At 48.1% G+C, this 20262-nt stretch overlaps 2 protein-coding genes across 4 annotated transcripts; one reads left to right on the top strand and one right to left on the bottom strand.

Moving 5' to 3' along the window:
- Nucleotides 1-385: 385 nt before the first annotated feature.
- Nucleotides 386-5198, top strand: NPAS4 (neuronal PAS domain protein 4). Of its 2 annotated transcripts, XM_022592263.2 has the most exons (8): nt 386-606; nt 1334-1485; nt 1664-1766; nt 1885-2158; nt 2341-2450; nt 2797-2932; nt 3054-4471; nt 5170-5198. In XM_022592263.2, exons 1-8 carry the CDS (start codon nt 432-434, stop codon nt 5196-5198), a joined length of 2397 nt encoding a protein of 798 aa, XP_022447971.1. In that variant the 5' UTR covers nt 386-431. The 2 variants fall into 2 exon arrangements, with proteins under 2 accessions (XP_022447971.1, XP_089770315.1); XM_089914189.1 differs by lacking the exon at nt 5170-5198 and having other exon boundaries at nt 3054-4990.
- Nucleotides 5199-17121: 11923 nt separating this feature from the next.
- On the bottom strand, nt 17122-19945 carry MRPL11 (mitochondrial ribosomal protein L11). 2 transcript variants are annotated; one of them, XM_022591369.3, is made up of 5 exons: nt 19698-19925; nt 19227-19322; nt 18710-18803; nt 18466-18625; nt 17122-17401 (listed from the first exon to the last, which is right to left on the bottom strand). In XM_022591369.3, the coding sequence occupies exons 1-5, from the start codon at nt 19818-19820 to the stop codon at nt 17296-17298; spliced, it is 579 nt and encodes a 192-aa protein (XP_022447077.1). In that variant the 5' UTR covers nt 19821-19925; the 3' UTR covers nt 17122-17295. The 2 variants fall into 2 exon arrangements, with proteins under 2 accessions (XP_022447077.1, XP_089770611.1); XM_089914485.1 differs by lacking the exon at nt 18466-18625 and having other exon boundaries at nt 19698-19945.
- Nucleotides 19946-20262: the final 317 nt, after the last annotated feature.

The following is a 20262-nucleotide window of genomic DNA, read 5'->3' as shown; positions in this document are numbered from 1 at the left end:
GGCCTTCCTAAAGCAGCGCCTGCCTCTCGGCGCAGCTGCCGCCAGCAGCGGCCCCCTCCGCAGCCTGCGTTCTCCCCCTCCCCCCGGTACCCCTCCCGCTCTCGTTCTACGTCATGGGATGACGTCGGAAGCCTGGGAGGGAGGAGGAGCGCGCCCCCCCAACCCCAGCCAGCAGCTCCCGCTGCAGCTTGCTTAGCCCAGCCTCCCGCCCCCCCTTTCTCTAAAGCGAGCCCCCCACGCCTGACAGGAGCTATATAAGGCGGAACAAGGCAGGCGAGGGGGGCAGCGCAGCCGAGCGGAGCCCAGGAGAGGAGACAGAGAGAGAAAGAGCCTGAGCGAGAGACGGGGAAGCAAGGAGGAAGCCACCGGTGCGTCGGGACAGGAACGCAGGTGTTCGGAGCGCCCGAGCTGGAGCTCCGCAGCCGCTAGTCATGTATCGCTCCACCAAGGGCGCCTCCAAGGCGCGCCGCGACCAGATCAACGCTGAGATCCGGAACCTCAAGGAGCTGCTGCCGCTGGCCGAAGCGGACAAGGTCCGGCTGTCCTACCTGCACATTATGAGTCTTGCCTGCATCTACACTCGCAAGGGCGTCTTCTTCGCTGGAGGTGAGCAAACTGGGGCGGAGACACGAGCTGGCGCGCGCCGGGGAGAGTGAAGCAGAGGGAACCCACTGGGACTGCCGCAGGTCTAGGGCAGCGTGTCGGCGAGCTGGGGTGAGAAGGAACTAGGAGAACTCAGGAATTCCCACTTTTCCTCCTGAGTTCTGTCCAAACCTCACCTTAGTTCTGAATGAGGATTAGAGAGCCTGGATAGTGTCCCTGGTGCCAGACTTATGGGAGGAGGAGAGCCAGGACAGAATGGCCCCAGTCCCCACCAGCGTAGAGGCGCTCCGGGGAGCCAGCGAAGGGAAGCCCGGGAAGTTACAGGGACGGAGCCGCCAAAGCCTGGGGAAGCACAGATGCTGTTCACGATACTGGAAGGGCTCTTCTGCAGCCGGTGGAGCGCTGCCCGCGGTGCTGACAGCACCACCGGGTTGCAAGGCACTGCCCGCGGTGCTGAACGCTCGGTCGGCTTTGGAGCGCTGTCCGTGGTCCTGAAACACAGACCCGCCAAAGCCCCAGCCCCGACTTAGAAGTCGAAGGGCTCGCTGGCTGGAGAGATCCAGCAACAGGTTCCCCGGGCAAGAGCTGCGGGCAGCAGGTCAACAGGTGTGTGCAGAAGCAGGTCCATGAGAAATTCCTCAGAATTTTCTGAAACCCGGTCCATGTCTTTCTCACTTCTTCTTTGCTTCCCAGTCTTACTCCTGACCCACCCTGTCTTCTCACTCTGCAGGCACTCCTCTGGCGGGCCCCACAGGGCTCCTCTCAGCTCAAGAGCTTGAAGACATAGTGGCAGCACTACCTGGATTCCTGCTTGTGTTCACGGCGGAGGGGAAGCTGCTATATCTCTCTGAGAGTGTGAGCGAGCACCTGGGCCACTCCATGGTGAGTGCTGAGGATCCTTTCAGCTTGGACTGCAGCACGGATGGGAACACAATGAGTTTTCCACTTCTGAGAATCTGGGAATTACAGGGGAGGAAGTTATAGCCTACAACATGCTATGTGCCAAGGATTGGCTCTTGCTGCCTTCATTAATGGTCATCTCTCCTTTACCTTTCTCCAGGTGGACCTGGTTGCCCAGGGTGACAGTATCTACGACATCATTGACCCAGCTGACCACCTAACTGTGCGCCAGCAACTCACCCTGCCCTCTGCTCTGGATAATGGTGAGAACTCCTTTCTCCTTGCCTCAATCCAATATGCCTCCTGCTGCCCTGCTCCTTCCCATTTGCCATCTCTCTCAGCCATTCACTCTCTTACCAGTTTTTCTCTTCACTCACCTAGATCGCCTCTTCCGCTGTCGCTTCAACACCTCCAAGTCCCTCAGGCGCCAGAGTGCAGGCAACAAACTGGTGCTTATTCGAGGCCGATTCCACGCTCACCCACCTGGGGCCTACTGGGCAGGAAATCCTGTGTTCACAGCTTTCTGTGCTCCACTGGAGACAAGACCCCGCCCTGGCCCTGGCCCTGGCCCTGGTCCTGGCCCTGCCTCACTTTTCTTGGCCATGTTCCAGAGCCATCACGCTAAGGACCTGGCCCTGCTGGACATCTCAGAGAGGTAAGCCCAGAGTGTTCAGACCCCAGGGAAAAGGCAGGTCAGAGGTGAGGGGACCCTAGATTCTGGAGTCAGGGACAGGGAGGATGGGATCTAAGGGTGCAGAAGACCTGGGAGGGAGTGAGATGCCTGGGTATCAAGCAGGGAAAACAGAAAGCTGACCTCATCCTTTCCACCTTTCCCAGTGTCCTAATCTACCTGGGCTTTGAGCGCAGTGAACTGCTCTGTAAATCATGGTATGGACTGCTGCACCCTGAGGACTTGGGCCACGCTTCTGCTCAACACTACCGCCTGTGTGAGTGTCCAGAGAGGCTGAGGACAAGACAGGGAGTTGGGAAAGGGCATGGGAAACCTGACCAAGAAGGGCTGTGATCAAGACTGATGTCGGGGAGATATCAGAGGCTAACAGCTTTGGATGCTATAGGGTGAACACTAGGGTAAGGAGTCAAGGTGAGAATAGAATCAGAACTGGGGGACTCTGAGTGGTGAGGTCAAAGTGGGGAGTTGAATGGTGCAGGTTAAGGTAGTCAGAAAAGAGGATGTCATGAATACCCCAATTCAGTGGAGAGGTCAGAGAGGGGGGAGAATAGGTGGTGCTGTCTGATGGGTGTCCTAACTCTGCATCTCTTCTTTCTCCTCAGTGGCTGAGAGTGGAGATATTCAAGCAGAGATGGTGGTGAGACTGCTGGCCAAGCCTGGAGGCTGGGCGTGGATTTATTGCCTTTTATATTCAGAAGGTCCGGAGGGTCCCATTACTGCCAATAACTACCCAATCAGGTGAGCTGCAAGCCAGGGGCCTGGGAGGCAGCTGAGGTGGACATGGAGGAGATACAAATCAGAGAACTTCTCTGGGAATGGACACCACACCCTTACCGGCTGCCTCTTCTCTCCTCTCCAGTGACACGGAAGCCTGGAGCCTCCGCCAGCAGTTAAACTCTGAAGAAACCCAGGCAGCCTATGTCCTGGGCACCCCGACCATGCTGCCCTCATTCCCGGAGAGCATCCTCTCACAGGAGCAATGCTCTGGCCCTAATCCACTCTTCACCATGGGGCCTCCCCGAAGCACCAATTTCCCCAGTGCTCCTGAGCTGGGTGCTGTCTCAACACCAGAAGAGCTTCCCCGACCCCCCAAAGAGCTTGGCTTCAGTTACCTGACATTCCCATCTGGCCCTGAGCCTTCTCTTCAAGCAGACCTGAGCAAGGATCTTGTGTGCACCCCACCGTACACGCCCCGCCAGCCGGGAGGCTGTGCCTTCCTCTTCAGCCTCCATGAGCCCTTCCAGACCCACTTGCCCACTCCATCCAGCTCTCTCCAAGAACAGCTGACTCCGAGCACTGTGACCTTCTCTGATCAATTGACGCCCAGCAGTGCAACTTTCCCAGATCCACTGACTAGCCCACTACAAGGCCAACTGACTGAAACCTCAGCCAGAAGCTATGAAGATCCTTGCACCTCCACTTTCCCAGATCAGCTGCTTCCCAGCACTGCCACCTTCCCAGAGCCTCTGAACAGCCCTGCCCACGAGCAGGTGACTTCTCCAAGCACAGCATTCCAAGCACACCTGAACAGCCCCAGCCAAACTTTCCCAGAGCAACTGAGCCCTAATCCCACCAAGACGTACTTCGCCCAGGAGGGATGCAGTTTTCTCTATGAGAAGTTGCCCCCAAGTCCTAGCAGCCCTGGTAATGGGGACTGCACACTCCTGGCCCTAGCCCAGCTCCGGGGCCCCCTCTCTGTGGATGTCCCCCTGGTGCCCGAAGGCCTGCTTACACCTGAGGCCTCTCCAGTCAAGCAGAGCTTCTTCCACTATTCGGAGAAGGAGCAGAATGAGATAGACCGTCTCATCCAGCAGATCAGCCAGTTGGCTCAGGGCATGGACAGGCCCTTCTCAGCAGAGGCTGGCACGGGTGGGCTAGAGCCACTTGGCGGGCTGGAGCCCCTGGACCCTAACCTTTCCCTGGCAGGAGCTGGCCCCCCTGTGCTCAGCCTGGACCTGAAACCCTGGAAATGCCAGGACCTGGATTTCCTGACTGACCCTGATATATTCCTGGAAGAGACGCCCGTGGAAGACATCTTCATGGATCTCTCTACCCCAGACCCCAATGGGGAATGGAGTTCAGAGGATCCTGAGGCAGCAGTCCCAGGAGGGGCCCCATCACCTCGCAACAACCTGTCCCCAGAAGATAGCAGCTTCCTGGAGGACCTGGCCACATACGAAACCGCCTTTGAGACAGGTGTCTCAGCATTCCCCTACGATGGGTTTACTGATGAGTTGCATCAACTCCAGAGCCAAGTTCAAGACAGCTTCCATGAAGGTGAGTTGAGCCAAAATGTTCAAGAACTCAAGTTCCTCTCCTGCCAGTGAGATGCTGGGTGGAGTTAGATGAGTAAACTGCCCTCTCTGTTCCTCAGTTTCACTAATAGGATAAGATCACCTGCGGCGTAGGATAGCGGTTCGGATAAGAACTAATGAAAACAATATGGAAGTTCTGGACAAGTAGGCCTGGGGGGCAGAGATTAGGGGTGTGGGATAAGACGCAAGAGAATCTTGGGTAATGGTTTGTGCTTCTTAACTCTACGAGGGACCTAGATCAGCCATCCCCACCCCATTTTACAGATGAAGACAATCAAGATCCCGAAGTTAAAGAAACCCCCCTGAGGTTATACAACAAACTGATGGAAGAGGGATTAGAGCTCTATCTCAGTATTCTTTGTCCCCCAAAGGGAATACAGATTGAGAGTTTACAGGAGTTTGGGAAAGAGAGTGGGACTCAGCCCCTGGCCCCGACAGAGTGTCCCTGCTATGGCTCCATCCTTTCCAAAACCACAGACATAATTTCACTTCATTCATCCAAACTACTCCCGTATCTTCTGAGCCTCTGGTGACCATTCAGTCATTGGACCAGCGTACTGGAAGCCCATACTATGTGCCAACAGTGCACCACATCCTCAGCCTATCTTTCCTAATAGGCCTAACTGACTGTTGTCTCTCTCTCTCTCTCTCTCTCTGCAGATGGAAGTGGAGGGGAACCAACGTTTTGAATAAGTCTGTGACTTAACGTCGTCAAGTATGGCATATTGTCATCAAGACATGGAGCCGCTCTCCACCCCCCCGGGATTGTTGGGGGGATTCTGGGGGCCAGAGGGGGATAGATCCGATTCCCCAGGCCCTGCAGGATTTGGGGGGGGGAGGTGGGAGGGCAAGGGAGGGGAGCTTCTTTTTAAAATTTAGAGACATCAAGCAATCCCAGTTTCCATTTCAATCTGTATTCACTCGTAGTGAGTTTCCTTGAATGGGATTTCAAGCGGAGAATGGGGGAGTCTCACTTCCCCCGCCCCGCGCTGCCCCATGGGCCTGGGCCAGTTCTCCACTCCTGGGGGCCAAGCCACCCCTGGGCCTTGGTGGGGGAAAGGCAGTGCCCACCTGGGCCAGCCTGTGCCCCGAGGGGCTCTTGACACCCACGTAGAATTCTCTACACACCAGTAACGGGATTTCAATTCCGATGGACTCTGCCGCCCTGGCGGCCCTTCTTGTGACTTTTGCGCCCCGCGCCTGGGGTGGGGGGCGCGAAGAGACGCTACGTTCCTTTCCGATGGAGGAAGGCAGACCTGCCGCCGTCACACGTGTGCTTGCACGAGTGCGTGTACCTGGTGCGGGACTCACCCGGCTGCCCAACTGCCTGGGACTACCCAGGTGGTCACCTCGTGGTGCTGCGGTGACTTTGTAGCCAACTTTATAATAAAGTCCAGTTTGCCTTTTTGGTACACCTGGTGTCATGCACTTCTGTGAAAAGGGAAGGGTGGTGACCTGAGAAGGTTGAGAGGTCCCAACGGGAGCCTGGAGGTTAGGAGGTAAACTCTGGACCTGCTGACAGCCCTGGCATTTCTTCATTCACTCGTGCACTCATTCATTCATTCACTCAACACCTGAGTGTTCTGTGTGTGGCCCACCCTGTTCTAGAAGCTGAGAGTTTGGAGCTGAAACAGATGCTACGTCTTGGCGTCAAGATGCTTTGGCATCCAATGCTAAAGGGTACTGGAGTCTCCTCTCTGCTCCGGGCTTGCAGTGCTTCCAGTGTGGGAGGGAGCAGAAGTGTCTGGGGATGGGTAGGGGATTCAGCTTGGCATTTTCCTGGACATGGGTTTGGAGTTTCAGAACATGAGTTTCTTTCTTCAGCCTGGCCCTACAGGCAAGCAGCTTCCCTGGATTTAGGGTCCTGGATCTCTCACTGGAAATGATAACCACCTCTTTTATCCCTGAATGGGGCTTTCAGCTGACAAACAATTTTATGTCACTTAGTCACTGCAATAAAGCCTCTGGACAGGTGTATAAGCACCATTTCATTGATGGAGAAACTGAGGATCACAAGTAAAAAGTGATTTTTTTACCCCCACAGTTAGTGAGAGCCACAGGTGGGCAATACACCCACGTCATCTGCATCCAGGCCCTGGCCTGTCTCCTCCGCCAGATTCCCCAAGAAGGGCAGGCTTGGGCTGGAGCAGGGGACTCCTCCCCTCCCAGTCCGCACACTAGAGCAGACCCCAAACTTCTGAGCAGAATATAACTTAGTGGCTCAAGAGGAAAAGTTTCCCAAAACACTGTCTTCCTCTAAGCTTGAGGGCCAAAAGCCACAGGATATGGTGGGGGCAGAAATGAAAATTAGGAGCCAGAAAGACCTGGATTCAAATTCCACCTCCACTGACTATCTGTCGAGTAGGACGTGAGCCTCAGTTTCTTCACAGGTAAAATGGGGCTGAAAGAAATGGCCCTGACCTCCCAAAGATGCTGCTAGGACTTGATGGGGCCTCTTATAAGCTGAGGAGCACAGAAAGGACTTAAGTTATTACACTGAATTGGAAAGCAATGGTGACCACAAAGGCTTACAAGTTTCTTTCTCAAGGTGGGGAAGGAAACTCCAGGCCCCAGTCTCCCCCACCCCAGCCCACTGAAATACGGGGGCTGGATTCCAGGAGCTGAGAGCACAACACTGAGAATTCCCTAAACCTCCTCTCATTCCAAATCCTCCAGTTCTGAGGCCATGCCCTTCAGAGGTCCTATGGGAAGGCATTCCAGGGACCTGTCACCTTTTTTCCACCTTGGATACATCCTTGGGTGAAACAGGAAGGTGCAGTGTTACCTTCTGCCTTCCTGTGCGTCTATTCTCCAACTTGAACAAAAGAACTGGACTGGGAGCCCCAAAAGGACCCTGTCTCAGCTCCACCCCCCACTGGTGCCGATCACAGGGCCAAACACACGGCAGGCACACTAGAAACATTTTATCGAGAGGACCACTTCTGAAGGTCAGCCTAATAAGGACCTGAGTAGGAAGTTACCAATTTCTACCACAAGAATTTTGTGCCTAAGTTCCCCAGAGGGCCAAGCATTGTATCTTTCAGCTTTGAACCTTAAGTGACCATAAGTTCAAGACACATGTTGGAGTCCCATCTACAAACCACCCCTGGTATGTTAACTAAACTTACTGTGGCAATCACTTTGAAATATATACACATATCGAATCATTATGTCATATACCTTAAACTTATACAGTGTTATATGTCAATTATGTCTCAAAACTGGGAAAAATTGTTCATTTTCTAGTAAAACTGTTCATCAACTGAAAAAAAAAAAACCTAAAACCTCCCTGGTGGTCATCAAAAACAAGGAAAGTCTGAGAAGCTGTGACAGCCAAGAGGAGCCTAAGGAAACATGATGACGAAATGTAACGTGTTCTAGATAGGATCCTGAAACAGAAAATAGACATAGGTTAAAAACGAAAGGAACCCAGGAATTCCCTGGCCCTCCGGTGGTTAGGACTCTGTTCTTCCACTGCAGGGGGCACGGGCTCGATCCCTGGTCTGGAAACTAAGATCCCTGGCATGGCCAAAAAAATAAAATAAAATAAAAAACTAAGGAAACCTGAATAAAGTGTGGACTTTAGTTAATAATAATGTATCGATATTTGTTCATTAATGTGACCAATGTGCCATATAAGTGTATGATGTTAATAATAGGGGAAATAATAGGTGTGGAGTATATGGAAACTAGTATTTTCATAACATTTCTGTAAATCTAAATATATTCTGAAATAAAAAGTTTCTTTAACAAGTAAAACTAAATAAATGAACATTTAAAAAAATTTTAAATGTGAGCAAAAAAATGAACACCTCACTGGTGTTTGGTGGTGGCGGTAGGTGATAGTAGAGTGTGCGTTTTGATGAGACGGCATCTCAACATTCAGAATGAGAGATCCCGGCAGCCAAGTTCAAAAGAGCTGATGGCTCTACCTGCTGGACAGAGAGGGATCTGTTTCTGTTCCTCTCACTGGCAAGGTCCCTGTGGCTCAGAGCGTCATACCTTAGCACCGGTGGATAAACGGAGGCCAGCGGGGAGGAAAGGACTTGTCCGATGGCACTACCAGAGTCGCTGCAGAAGCCAGATCTGACCCTCAGCCAGTTCCCTTCCCACGGATTCCAGACTCTGCCCTGGGAGCAGAATGTAGGAGAAAGAGCACAAGTTTTGGGGTCATAAAGACTGACCCCAAGGGCTGGCTCTGCAGCCTTATTTTTTTTATGTGGGAAATATTCACAATAACTACATGTGCCAGGAACTTTTCTGGGTGCTGGGGATGCAGCAGTGAACAAGACAGACAAGATCTCTGGGCTCTCAGAGCTTACATTCTAGTTGTGGGGAGATGTAACAAAAAGTAAGTAAAGTCTCAAAGGAGCATACAGAATGTGCAGTAAGGGACAGAGCCAGGCTGCTACGGTAGAGAACCACAGCTCTGGTTCAGAGGGTCCTAACGTAGAGTGGGGTGACAGGAAGCCCTTTCCTAGAAGGTAACATTGAGCTAAGATATCAAAGACGAGGAACAGGAGTAAGAATGTTCCAGGCCAAAGGAAAGCAAGAGTAGAGGTATTTAAATGGGAAAGGCTTTGACCTGTTTAAGGACTAGCAAGGAAATCAGTGTGGCTGGATCAAGGCCAGCGAGAGGAATAGTGGTTGGAGAGGAGGGAAAAGATTACTCAGGGCCTTACACCACAATAAGAAACTTAGATTTTATTTCACATGCAATAGGAATTGATTGAGGAGATTTAAGCAGGGGAATGACATGATTTAATTCACATGTTTAAGCCATCCCTCTGACAGTGTGTGGAGAAAGGATTAGTAGAGGCAGGAGTGGAAGCCGAGAGACCAGCTGGGCTCCTGCCGTGGTCCAGGCAAGAGGGGATGAGAGCTTTCACCAGGCACAGATGGGGGTAAGTCACTGGATTGGGGATACTTTGGAGACAGAACTAACATGATTTGCTAATGTGTTTAGAGGGGGGCAAAGAAAAGAGAGGAGTCTTGTGTCTCTGACTTTAGTAACCGGGTAAAGAGTTGCTGTGTATTTAGCCTGGGATGAGATGAATATCAGGACTTTTGTAGTCTCCTCTCATGCCCGGCAGGACTAACTGAAAACCTCTCTGGATGAGGGCATATCCATCTTAGGCCTCAAGGAGCTTCCATAAATAACGTGTCACAGACATTGAGCAGGACACAGTCAAAGATAACCAGACACACAAAGAAGCAAGACAATACGGGCAGGAACTAGCAAAACAGATACACACAGTGCATATATCAGAGGGGTCAGTTACTGACTTTAAAACAACTATACGTTTTCATGTTTAAAGCAGTTAATTACCAAGTCAAGAATATCTACAGGGAACATGGGGAATTCCCTGGCAGTCCAGTGGTCAGGACTCAGTGTTTTCACTGCCGAGGGCCCGGGTTCAATGCCCGGTTTCACTAAGATCCCGCAAGCCGTGTGGCGTGGCCAAAAAGATGAAAAACAAACAAACAAAAAAACACTTTAAAAAATTAAGTAACTCACTAAAAAAAAAATGGTACAAATGAACTTATTGACAAAACAGAAATAGAGTCACAGATATAGAAAACAAACTTAGGGTTACCAAGGGGGAAAGGGAGGGGGATAAACTGGGTGATTGGGATTGACATATACACACTACTATATATAAAATAGATAACTAATAAGGACCTGCTGTATAGCACAGGGAACTCTGCTCAATACTCTGTAATGGCCTATATGGGAACAGAATCTAAAATAGAGTGGACATATGTATATGTATAACTGATCCACTTTGCTGTACAGAAGAAACTAACACAACATTGTAAATCAACTCTACTCCAATAAAAATTAATTAAAAAAAATAAAGTCCACAAGGCAAGTATAAAAATAAATAAATAAATAAGAAGTGATTCAAATATGCAAAGTTTAAAAAAAAAGGAACATCTACAGGGAACATGAAATGAAAACAGTGATAAGCAGACTTGAAAAAGAACCAATAGATTTTCTAGAAATACGATAAAAAAGATGAAAACTGAAATTAAAAATTCAATTGGAAAACAATTGGAAATGGAAAATTGGAACCCGTATCAAGGGTTTGTTTTTTTTTTTGGCAAAAAATTATAAAACAACGTGCTGAGTGGCCTGTTTGTACATTGTCTGAAAACCATGTGGGTATCTTAATATATCACAGGCTACTATAATCTATACTAGGCCAAGTTTTAGTAAAAGTACACAATCCAAAATATTATTTTCTATGTCAGTTATTTGAGCAAAATAAAATCACCCTATTGATATAATGAACACATGTAATTAAAAATCATTATTTGAAATAAAAATTGGTGGCATATACTGCATATGGAGTATAATTATGTCATACACAGTGCCAGAAACTCAGGACCAGTCTCCCCATCGAGACATCAGCCAGATTTCAAATCTGCATGGGGATGAATGCTAAACTCAAAACCTCTGAGGGCAGAACTGAATTTCCCCAGATTTTCAGAGCTGAAGAAAATCAAGTGCAGAAGCAATTCAATGGAAGAAGAATAACGTTTTCAACAAATGCTACTGGGGTAATTAGACGTCCGTGGCGGGGGAGAAAAGAATTTCAACCTAAGCCTCATACTTTATACAAAAATTAACTCAAAATGGGTCACAGGCTTAAATGTAAAACATAACTATACTGTGGATATGGTTTAAGAGGACATGGTGCTTAAGAAGACATAGCTAATTTCAAACTTCTTCAAATTTAAGATTGGCACTATATGCCCATGATGTGCTTACAAGCAAACCAGGATGTCTAGATTGCTTCTTAGTTACACCCAAGTAGCCATGTATAAGGATTTTAGCTTCATCTTCTTTCCTTTTCACTTTTGATACAAAGTCCCTGCTAGAAGGCTTGGAAGCAGACTCATATTTTCTATGCAAATATCTATGCAAATTTTTGCCTGGAAATGCCAAAGTTGAAAATAACAAGAAATAGTTTCTTAAAAGGTTCGATGAAGTCACACACACATAAAGAGTCAGCTGATGGGCTTCCCTGGTGGCACAGTGGTTGAGAGTCCGCCTGCCGATGCAGGGGACACGGGTTCGTGCCCCAGTCCGGGAAGATGCCACATGCCGCGGAGCGGCTGGGCCCGTGAGCCATGGTCGCTGAGCCTGTGCGTCTGGAGCCTGTGCTCCGCAACGGGAGAGGCCACAACAGTGAGAGGCCCGCGTACTGCCAAAAAAAAAAAAAAAGTCAGCTGATTCTCACAAGGCAAGTAAAGCCATTTAGGCACAGGATAAGAACTCCTTAAGAAAACACAAACTGCCTTATGAAAATGCAAGGCCAACCTTCACGATTGTTTTGCAAGTTGAAATATACCTCTGAGACTTCATTCCAGCTTTGCTGCAGGCCAGTGACTAAGATTATCTACAGAATAGATGAAAAAAGCAATGTAATCATTGTTTAGTTGGAAGACATCTGACACAGCGCTGTGACTGAGCACACCCAAATAGTCCAGGGGAAGAAGCAGCCACACAATAGTTAGAAATCATCTACTCCTCTCACTATGGAGCTGTGGCAGAAGTACAACAAAAATTGAAAAATATAAAAGGTGCAGTATGGAAGTCACTAGTATCATGAGAAGTAGGGGGTGACAGCAGGCCTCATTCACATCACTAAAATAGGAAACTTGGAATAAAATGCAACAATATATAAATTTTTCAAAAAGAAATGGCCATGGCTTTTTTTCTTAAAACCTAGGTTGAATTGAACCTGTACATAATATATATATTGAGAGTGAGAGTCAACAAGATCTTAACTTCTTTGTACTATTGTTATAAAAAAGTAAAACTTCAGAATGATTTTTTTGGCAGTACGCGGGCCTCTCACTGTCGTGGCCTCTCCCGTTGCAGAGCACAGGCTCCGGACGCGCAGGCTCAGCGGCCCAGCCTTTCCGCAGCATGTGGGATCTTCCCGGACCGGGGCACGAACCCACGTCCCCTGCATCGGCAGGTGAACTCTCAACCACTGCGCCACCAGGGAAGCCCCAGAATGATTTTTTATAATCCTTTGAGAAGACTGCATGTAAGAGCACCAGGAGAGTAAGTGTTACATCTCCCATTCCTGGAAGAACAGTGGTCCATGAGATTATTTATGAGGATTAGGAAAGTTAGACTCACCCAAATATGATGCACTATTTAAGATTTATTATTCTTGAATAAGTAGTCCTTCCTCTAAAATGCAAGTGCCCCAATAGGATTAAATGCATGATTGTTGTTAAAAATTCATGTGAATTCAGCAAATTAAATGCTTTCCTTAAGGCCAACTGAGTTTCCATCAAACATACAAGGAGATTATATCTAGCTAAGGAGGAGGAAAGTATGTGCCAGGCTGGATAACCAAGCTGGGGAAATGCTAGGATTCTGGAAGCTACCTGAGAACGCAAATGGAAGAGTAACATTCGGTCCTTCAAAACATTGTACATGTCTGACTTTTCCGACTCTTTTTTCTACCAGTAGCAACTTCAAGCTCCCTCTGAAAAATTACTACTAAGACTGTAAATGAAGCAGAAATTTTTTGCCGTCTAAAAACTAACCAAGATATAGCAGAATAGGTATAGTTTTTAAAGAAAGCCTACTGATCTCCATGGTCCATGTAAAGTGGCGCATCCCTAGCCATGACCTCAAACGAACCGTATTTTTTCTTTGCCTCACCTCATCATTCTCCTTTCTTCTGTTTTCTATTTCTATCTCACCTCTCCCCACCTTGGTATTCAGAGTTTTGGTCCAAAAACCAGCAACACTGACATCACCTTGGGAGCTTGTTAGAAATTCAAAATCGTGAGTCCCTCCTCAGATATTAAATTAAATTCTGCATTTTAACAAATTTCCCCAGGTGATTCATAAATAAAGTTGCTTATCAAATAAAAAAAAAAGGGGGGGCTGCCCTGGTGGCGCAGTGGTTGAGAGTCTGCCTGCCGATGCAGGTGACACGGGTGCGTGCCCCGGTCTGGGAGGATCCCACATGCCGCGGAGCGGCTGGGCCCGTGAGCCATGGCCGCTGAGCCTGTGCGTCCAGAGCCTGTGCTCCACAATGGGAGAGGCCACAACAGTGAGAGGCCCGCGTACCACAAAAATAAATAAATAAATAAAAGAAGACATAGCTATAATAAAGTTTTCATGATGTGGACAGACAGCTAAAAATAAGACATAAATATAACATTTTAGGAAAAAACATAGGAGAAAATCTTAGGTACCAAGGGTTTGGTGAAGAGTTCTTAGGCATGACACCAAAAGCATGATCCATAGAAGAAAATAATTGATAAACTGGACTTTACTGAGATTGAAAACTTTTGCTCTGTGAAAGATCTTGTTAAGAGGATGAAAAAACAAGCTACACAATGGGAGAAAATATTTGCAGACCACATACCTGACAAAGAGCTCCTATCTAAAACTCTCAAAACACAGCAGTTAAAGAAAAACACAACAATTCATTAGAAAATGGACAAAAGGGAATTCCCTGGCGGTCCAGTGGTTAGGACTTGGCACTTTCACTGGGCCCACTGCCAAGGGCCCAGGTTCAACCCCTGGTTGGGGAACTAAGATCCCACAAGCCACACAGTGCATCCAAAAAAAAAGAAAGAAAAGAAAATGGACCCAAAAATGGAGACAATTCACCAAAGAACATAGATCTATAGCAAATAAGCACATGAAAAGATTTTCAACAACCCTAGACATTATGGAAACACAAATTAAGACACAAGATATCACAACCCACCTATTAGAACAACGAAAATAATAACAACATCAAGTTCTGATGAGGCTGCAGAGAAACTGGATCATTCGTATATTGCTGGGGCAGTGTAAGTAATGTACAGTTACTCTGGAAAATAATTTTGAGGTTTCTTAAACAACTGAAAACACACTTACTATATGACCCAGCAATTGCACTCCTGGGCATTTATCCCAGAGGAATGAAAATTACATCTTTCAAGAATAACCCCTCTATTTGTAATAGCCAAAAAGTGGAAACAACTAAATGCCCTTCAATAGGTAAATGATTAAACAAATTGCGGTACATCCATACCTTGGAATACTATTCAGCAATAAAAAAGGAACAGACTATTAATACACACAACAACTTGGATGGATCTCAAAGGCATTAGACTGGGTGAGAAAAGAAAACAACCTCAAAAGGACATATACTGTATGAGTTCACTCATATACCATTCTAGAAATGAGGACAAAGACCTCCCTATAATAGAGGTAGAGAACAGAAAAGTGGTTGCCAGGGATTAGGATAGTAGGAGAGAGGTGGGTGGGTGCAACTATAAAGGAGAGAAGGTAACCAAGATGGGAGCTGTGGGGATTAGGATGACCTAATCTTGGAAGTGACATGCCAGCACTTCTGCCAGTCTTGGTGACATAGACTAACCCCAGCACAATGTGGGGGAGTGTTAATTACTAGGAGGTAGGGTTTGAGAGCCATTTTGGAAGGTGGCTACCACACCAACTAATTCTGCTACAAGAACATCTAAAACATAATAGGAAAAGGTGGAAAGGATGTAAAAAAAAAAAAGATATATTGTGCTGACTCTAAACAAAAGAGAGATTGGTGTAGGTATATTTAATAATAGACACAACAGACTTTGAGACAAAAAACATTACAAGCAAAGAGTAAATGGGAGATGAAAAGTATAGACAGTCTGTTTAGACAATTTTAACTGTTACAGTGAAAGAAAACAGAGAAATGGGGGCTTCCCTGCTGGTGCTGTGGTTGAGAGTCCACCTGCCGATGCAGGGGACACGGGTTCGTGCCCCGGTGTTCGCAAGAGAATTGCTTGTTCTTGAATGATACTAGAGTATGTGTGTGTGTGTGTGATTGTTGTTTTGGGGTTTTTTTTGTTTTTTATTTTTGCTATTGAGTTGTATGAGTTCTTTATATACTATGGATATTAACTCCTTATCAGGTGTATGATTTATAAACATTTTTCTCCTATTCTGTACATTGCCTTTTCATTTTGTTGATGGTTTCCTTTGCTGTGCAGAAGCTTTTTAGTTTGATGTAGTCCCATTGTTTATTTTTGCTTTGTTGCCTTTGCTTTTGCAGTCAAATAAAAAAACTCACTGCCAAGACCTATGTCAAGGAGTCTGTTTTCTTCTAGGAGTTTTATGGTTTCAGGTCTTATGCTCAAGTCTTTAACCTATTTGGAGTTAATTTTTAAAGTTTCATTCTCTTGCATGTGGTTGTCCACTTTTCTCAACACCATTTATTGAAGGGACTGTCCTTTCCCCATTGTATATTCTTGGCTCCTTTGTCATAAATTAACTGGCCCTATATGCAGTTATTTCTTCAACCTTTTGAGATAAGCACTATTTTCTCTATCTTACAGATGATGGATCTAAAGCACAGAGTAGTTAAGTAACTTGCCCAAGACAACACAGCTAGAGAGAATGGAAATGAGTGTGGCCTCTGACTGACAACCAGCAAGAAATTGAGGCCCTCATGCAACTGCTCACAAAGAATCAAATGCTGCCAACAACGACGTGAGTTTGAACGTGGATCCTTCCCCAGTCAAGCCTCAGATGAGACCACAGCCCCAGCTGACGCCTTGATTGAAGTTTTGGGAGACCCTGAAGCAGAGGACCAAATGATGTTCATCACGGGGTCGTGTGTATTTTTTTTTTTAATGCAAACAACAAACCTACCCGACGGTTGAGGACCTGGTTAAATAATGGTCTACCCATAAGACAGAATACTGAGTAGCCATGAAAAATGGTTTCAGAAAGATGATTAATAACGAAAAAAATGTTCTAAATCATTGCCAAGTTACAAGTAAAAGTAGAATACAACAGTATCTAGAGTATGACCCAAATGTGTTTTATTCTTAAAGTATTATATATAAACACAAAGAAAAAAAAACAAGTAGAAAAGATATATACCACAATATTGCCAGGAATCTCATCTAGGTGAGGGGATTATTTGAGGCTTTTTTTTTCTTGTAGGGTTTTTCCTATGCTTTCCAAATCTTCTCGGTGTAAAACCAAGTACCTAGCACATAACAGGTGCTTAGTAAATGTGAATCCCATTTCCCCCCCCAACTCCTCCTCTCTTCTCTGAGAGGACAATAGTCCTTGATATTATGACTAATGGGAAAACAAAAGGCCAGGGCTTCCCAAGGACTTCTCCCACCATGGGCAGGTACCTAGTGATGCTTCGCTTCTTCCATGGTTCTGTAGCCATAAACCCCACAATAATTCACATTCAGGTATCACCTGACTTAGAGCCAGGGTCAGCTTAATAGAGGGGCCTGAAGTAGCCCTTGGGATCCAGGGCACTCCATGTAGCAACCCTGCTTGGGGCTGTGACCTGAAGTCCCCAAAGGGTTCTGTCTCTGTTGAGGTGGCAAGTCCCCAAGAGATAGGAGGCATTTCTGATGGAAGCAGAAACAACATCTGCTGCCTCTGTACACCCAAGTCCAGCAGCCATGCCCCCACCTACCTCGCCCTTTCTCTCACCCCTGGAAAATGGGAAAACACAGGATTTTCTGCTACCCCTGCCAATTCAGATCCTGAGCAGTCGCTCTGCGTGGATGAGGTCCCTTTCTCTGGGGTCCCAAGGCAGAAACTGAGAGTGGGTGACAAAAGATGTTTATTCACACTTGATCCTCTGATATAACCACACGTGCAAAAATATATAATTTAAAGTCAGAAAAATATAATCAGGTTGACGTGACCTCCTTTCCTCCCCTCTGGCCCAGCCTTCCCAACTGGCCCTCTTCAAAATCCTGGAGGGTGGGGGACAGGGGTCACTTCTTGGCAGCTTCTGCCTGGGCTGCCAAATCTGCCTCTTTCTGAGCAGCCAGGAACAGGGCTCGCTCCTTCTGGAAAGCTGCCAGCTCTTCTGAACTGAGGCTGCAGGTACAGAAAAACAGACGGTAAGTGAAGGGCCGGTCACTGGTGGGGAGCTCACAGCACCATGTCACTGTCTCAGAACCCCTCTCCCCTCCTGCCCCCATACCTTTGCTCATCTGTTTCCTCTGCCAGAATTGCTACCCCACTATCACCTCTGCCTTTCACTCCTTTCTTAAAGCCCTACTCATCTTTTGAGGATGAGCACAGCTACACCCTAGTCCAAATTAACCTGCCCTTCCTCTGAGCCCCAAAACATTTTGTAAAATGAAGTCATCAGGTGCTGCATGCATATCTCTTTCAGAGCAAGGATCAAATTCACTCACTTCTGTACTCCCAATACAAGTAAAGATCTGAGCAAAGTAAAGTCTATCCCTGTTCCACGCTTAACCCCACTCCTCTTGGGAAACAACCAACCGTCAGCCTTTGCATGAGGTGTGACACCAGCAGCAAGAGGCCAGCGAAGGGTTGAGTGTTGCCCCTGCTGTCGTCTGGCCCCATGAGGGGGCCTGCTGCTGGCCTCAGGATCAAGTCTGAATTTGAGAACCAACTAGTCTGTTTGGCTCACGTCCTACTATGTCTCATTCTGCCTCTAGTATTATATACCCAGATCACACTGAACTTCTTTGCTCCATTCCTTCACCTTACATCCTTCACAGGGACTTTTCTACTTCTTGCAATGCTTGCCCCAGGCCTTGACCTCACTTCCCAGGGCTCTGCTCCCTGTTCTGAGGATACTGTAGTTCCTTTTATCAACACTGACCATCTGGCAGTATACTGCTCCATTTATGGATCTGCCTCCATCTCTGGACTCTGAGTTCCTTAGAAAGCAAGGTCAAGCACGGCTACCTCCTTCCTAGCTGCATCCAGTGTCCAGAACAATGCCTAACACATGATAGGTACTTAATAAGTATATTCCAAATGAATGAATGAGGCTCCCCACTCCCAAGAATCCAAGATCCATTAACTCAGAAGCTGACTCTCCCACTCAGTGGGCCCTCAGCTTTGTCCCAGAGTCAAGAACTTTCCAGGCCCTCCCCTCACACTGAGCTTCCCCGGAAACTCACTCCTTCACCACACGAATGCCCAGGGAACGGGCAGAGCCAATGACAGAGCGGACAACAGAGGACAGGGGCACATCCTGCAAGGCGAAGGCGTCATCCTGAGCTTTGACACGGGCGATCTCATACACGTGCTTCAGTGTCACTAGGCCTGCCACCTCTTTCCCTGGGAGCAAGGAACAAATAGCCCTTCAGGTGTCACTGCTTCCTTCCAGAGCCCAGAAGCCCAGATGCCCACCCTGCCCCTTACCTGTGTGCCGGGCCCCCTTCTCAATCCCAGCAGCTGCCTTCAGGAAGTAGGAAACAGTGGGTTGGCCAATTTTGATTTCAAATGTCCTGTCAGGCTGAAAGGAAAAAAGACACATGAGAATCTTTCTTCCCACCTCCCCCAACCCCTGCTGCCCCAGCCCAGGGAACTTCTAACTTCCTGTCCCCCCTTCCCTCAGCTCACCTTCCTTCCCTTTAACTGACAACAAAACCACAGAAGAAACAAATCTGCAACAAACGTCCCTGTCACTTCTATTCCAGGTCCAACTCTGCTCTGGAAGCCCCAGCAAGTTGGAGGAACAAAGGAAAGATCTGCAATATGGCAGCGCAGGTTCAGGAAAGATATGGCCTAGTCTCTACTGTAAAAATGGGGAAAGTGGGGCCGGGTTACAGGAAAACACTTGCCCCAAGTTATGAGCAGAGTAGCAACCCCAGGTGACCAGCTCCAGGGCCTGGGGAGAATGAGAAGGAAACTGGGGATCAGAGTCCCGACTCCTCACCTTCACAAAAATCTTGGTAGGCAGAGGAATGCCTTCTTTGATGTCCTTGGTCTTCTCGTTGAACTCCTTACAGAACTGGTTGATGGAAACGCCTCGCTGTGAGGGAGGCATAGGGGTCAGCGTGCGGAGGAAGGGACGGCTTCCTTTCCCCCGGAGGCTCCATCCATTCTCTCCTCCGTCTTCACTTCCCTAAGCTCCCATTCTCTTTTCTCTACCCAGATCCAACTACCATTTTATGCGCCAGATGATTCGTATGTTTCACGCCTCTCTATCCTTACAACAGCTCGTAGACGAAGAACAGAGAAAGCTGAACCTCGAAGAGGCTGTGTAACTAACCCAAGGACATACAACGTGTGGGCAGCAGAGCCGCGTTTTAAACCGAGGCCGCTCTGGCCCAGCCCGCACCCGCCACCCGGGTACTAGCTCCCACCCTCCGACGCCTCCCACGCCAGGTTCCTGCCGCGGCTGCACCTGACCCAGGACGGGGCCTAGTGGGGGCCCGGGCATGGCCTGGCCTGCCCGCACGATGGTCCGGATCACGCCGCCGGCCTCGGGCTTCCTGAGGGCCCGAGTGGCCCGGCTTAGCTTCGACATGAGGCGGAGTCCCCGGCCTTAGATCATCCCAGGTCCACAGTAAGAGCTAAGGCTCCTGGCGCCGCCACCTTGGGTTAAAGGTCAAGGGTCCTCACGTTAGGGTAAGGCAGATGAAGCCAACCAATAGCAGCGTTGATTCATCCTTCCGCTCTCCAACTAGTAAGACAAGGAGGATGAGATGAAGCGGAAAAAACTTTTAACTTGCTACCTTAAGATTGAGGAAGGACCCGAATGTCTCAGATACACACGTTCCTCCTGGAGAGCACACAGGCAGTGCCTTAGACAGCTAAACTGGCAGGTGGCCCTTAATATCCGCACTGCATTGTGGGTATGGTAGTTTTGACCGCGTATGCGAATCCCACAGCTTGCTATGTCCTGGGGCGCCATCTGCTGGACATAGTGATAATCCCTGGGTTGGAAAATAGTTTAGCGCTCCTTTTTA

The sequence above is a fragment of the Delphinapterus leucas genome, chromosome 7 (assembly GCF_059928025.1).
Source record: "Delphinapterus leucas isolate spDelLeu-1000000601 "Yukka" chromosome 7, BTC_Dleu_Yukka2, whole genome shotgun sequence".
Classification (NCBI taxonomy): Eukaryota; Metazoa; Chordata; class Mammalia; order Artiodactyla; family Monodontidae; genus Delphinapterus; species Delphinapterus leucas.
This window is presented reverse-complemented; position numbering and strand designations above follow the sequence as displayed.

Coding starts and splice junctions, on each gene's coding strand:
- NPAS4 (XM_089914189.1), top strand. CDS start 432: ATGTATCGCTCCACCAAGGGCGCCTCCAAGGCGCGCCGCGACCAGATC. Junction 607..1,333: donor GGGCGTCTTCTTCGCTGGAG/GTGAGCAAACTG, acceptor CTCACTCTGCAG/GCACTCCTCTGGCGGGCCCC. Junction 2,933..3,053: donor GCCAATAACTACCCAATCAG/GTGAGCTGCAAG, acceptor TCTCCTCTCCAG/TGACACGGAAGCCTGGAGCC.
- MRPL11 (XM_022591369.3), bottom strand. CDS start 19,820: ATGTCGAAGCTAAGCCGGGCCACTCGGGCCCTCAGGAAGCCCGAGGCC. Junction 19,323..19,697: donor TAGGCCCCGTCCTGGGTCAG/GTGCAGCCGCGG, acceptor CCTCCCTCACAG/CGAGGCGTTTCCATCAACCA. Junction 18,626..18,709: donor GAAGGGGGCCCGGCACACAG/GTAAGGGGCAGG, acceptor CCTTGCTCCCAG/GGAAAGAGGTGGCAGGCCTA.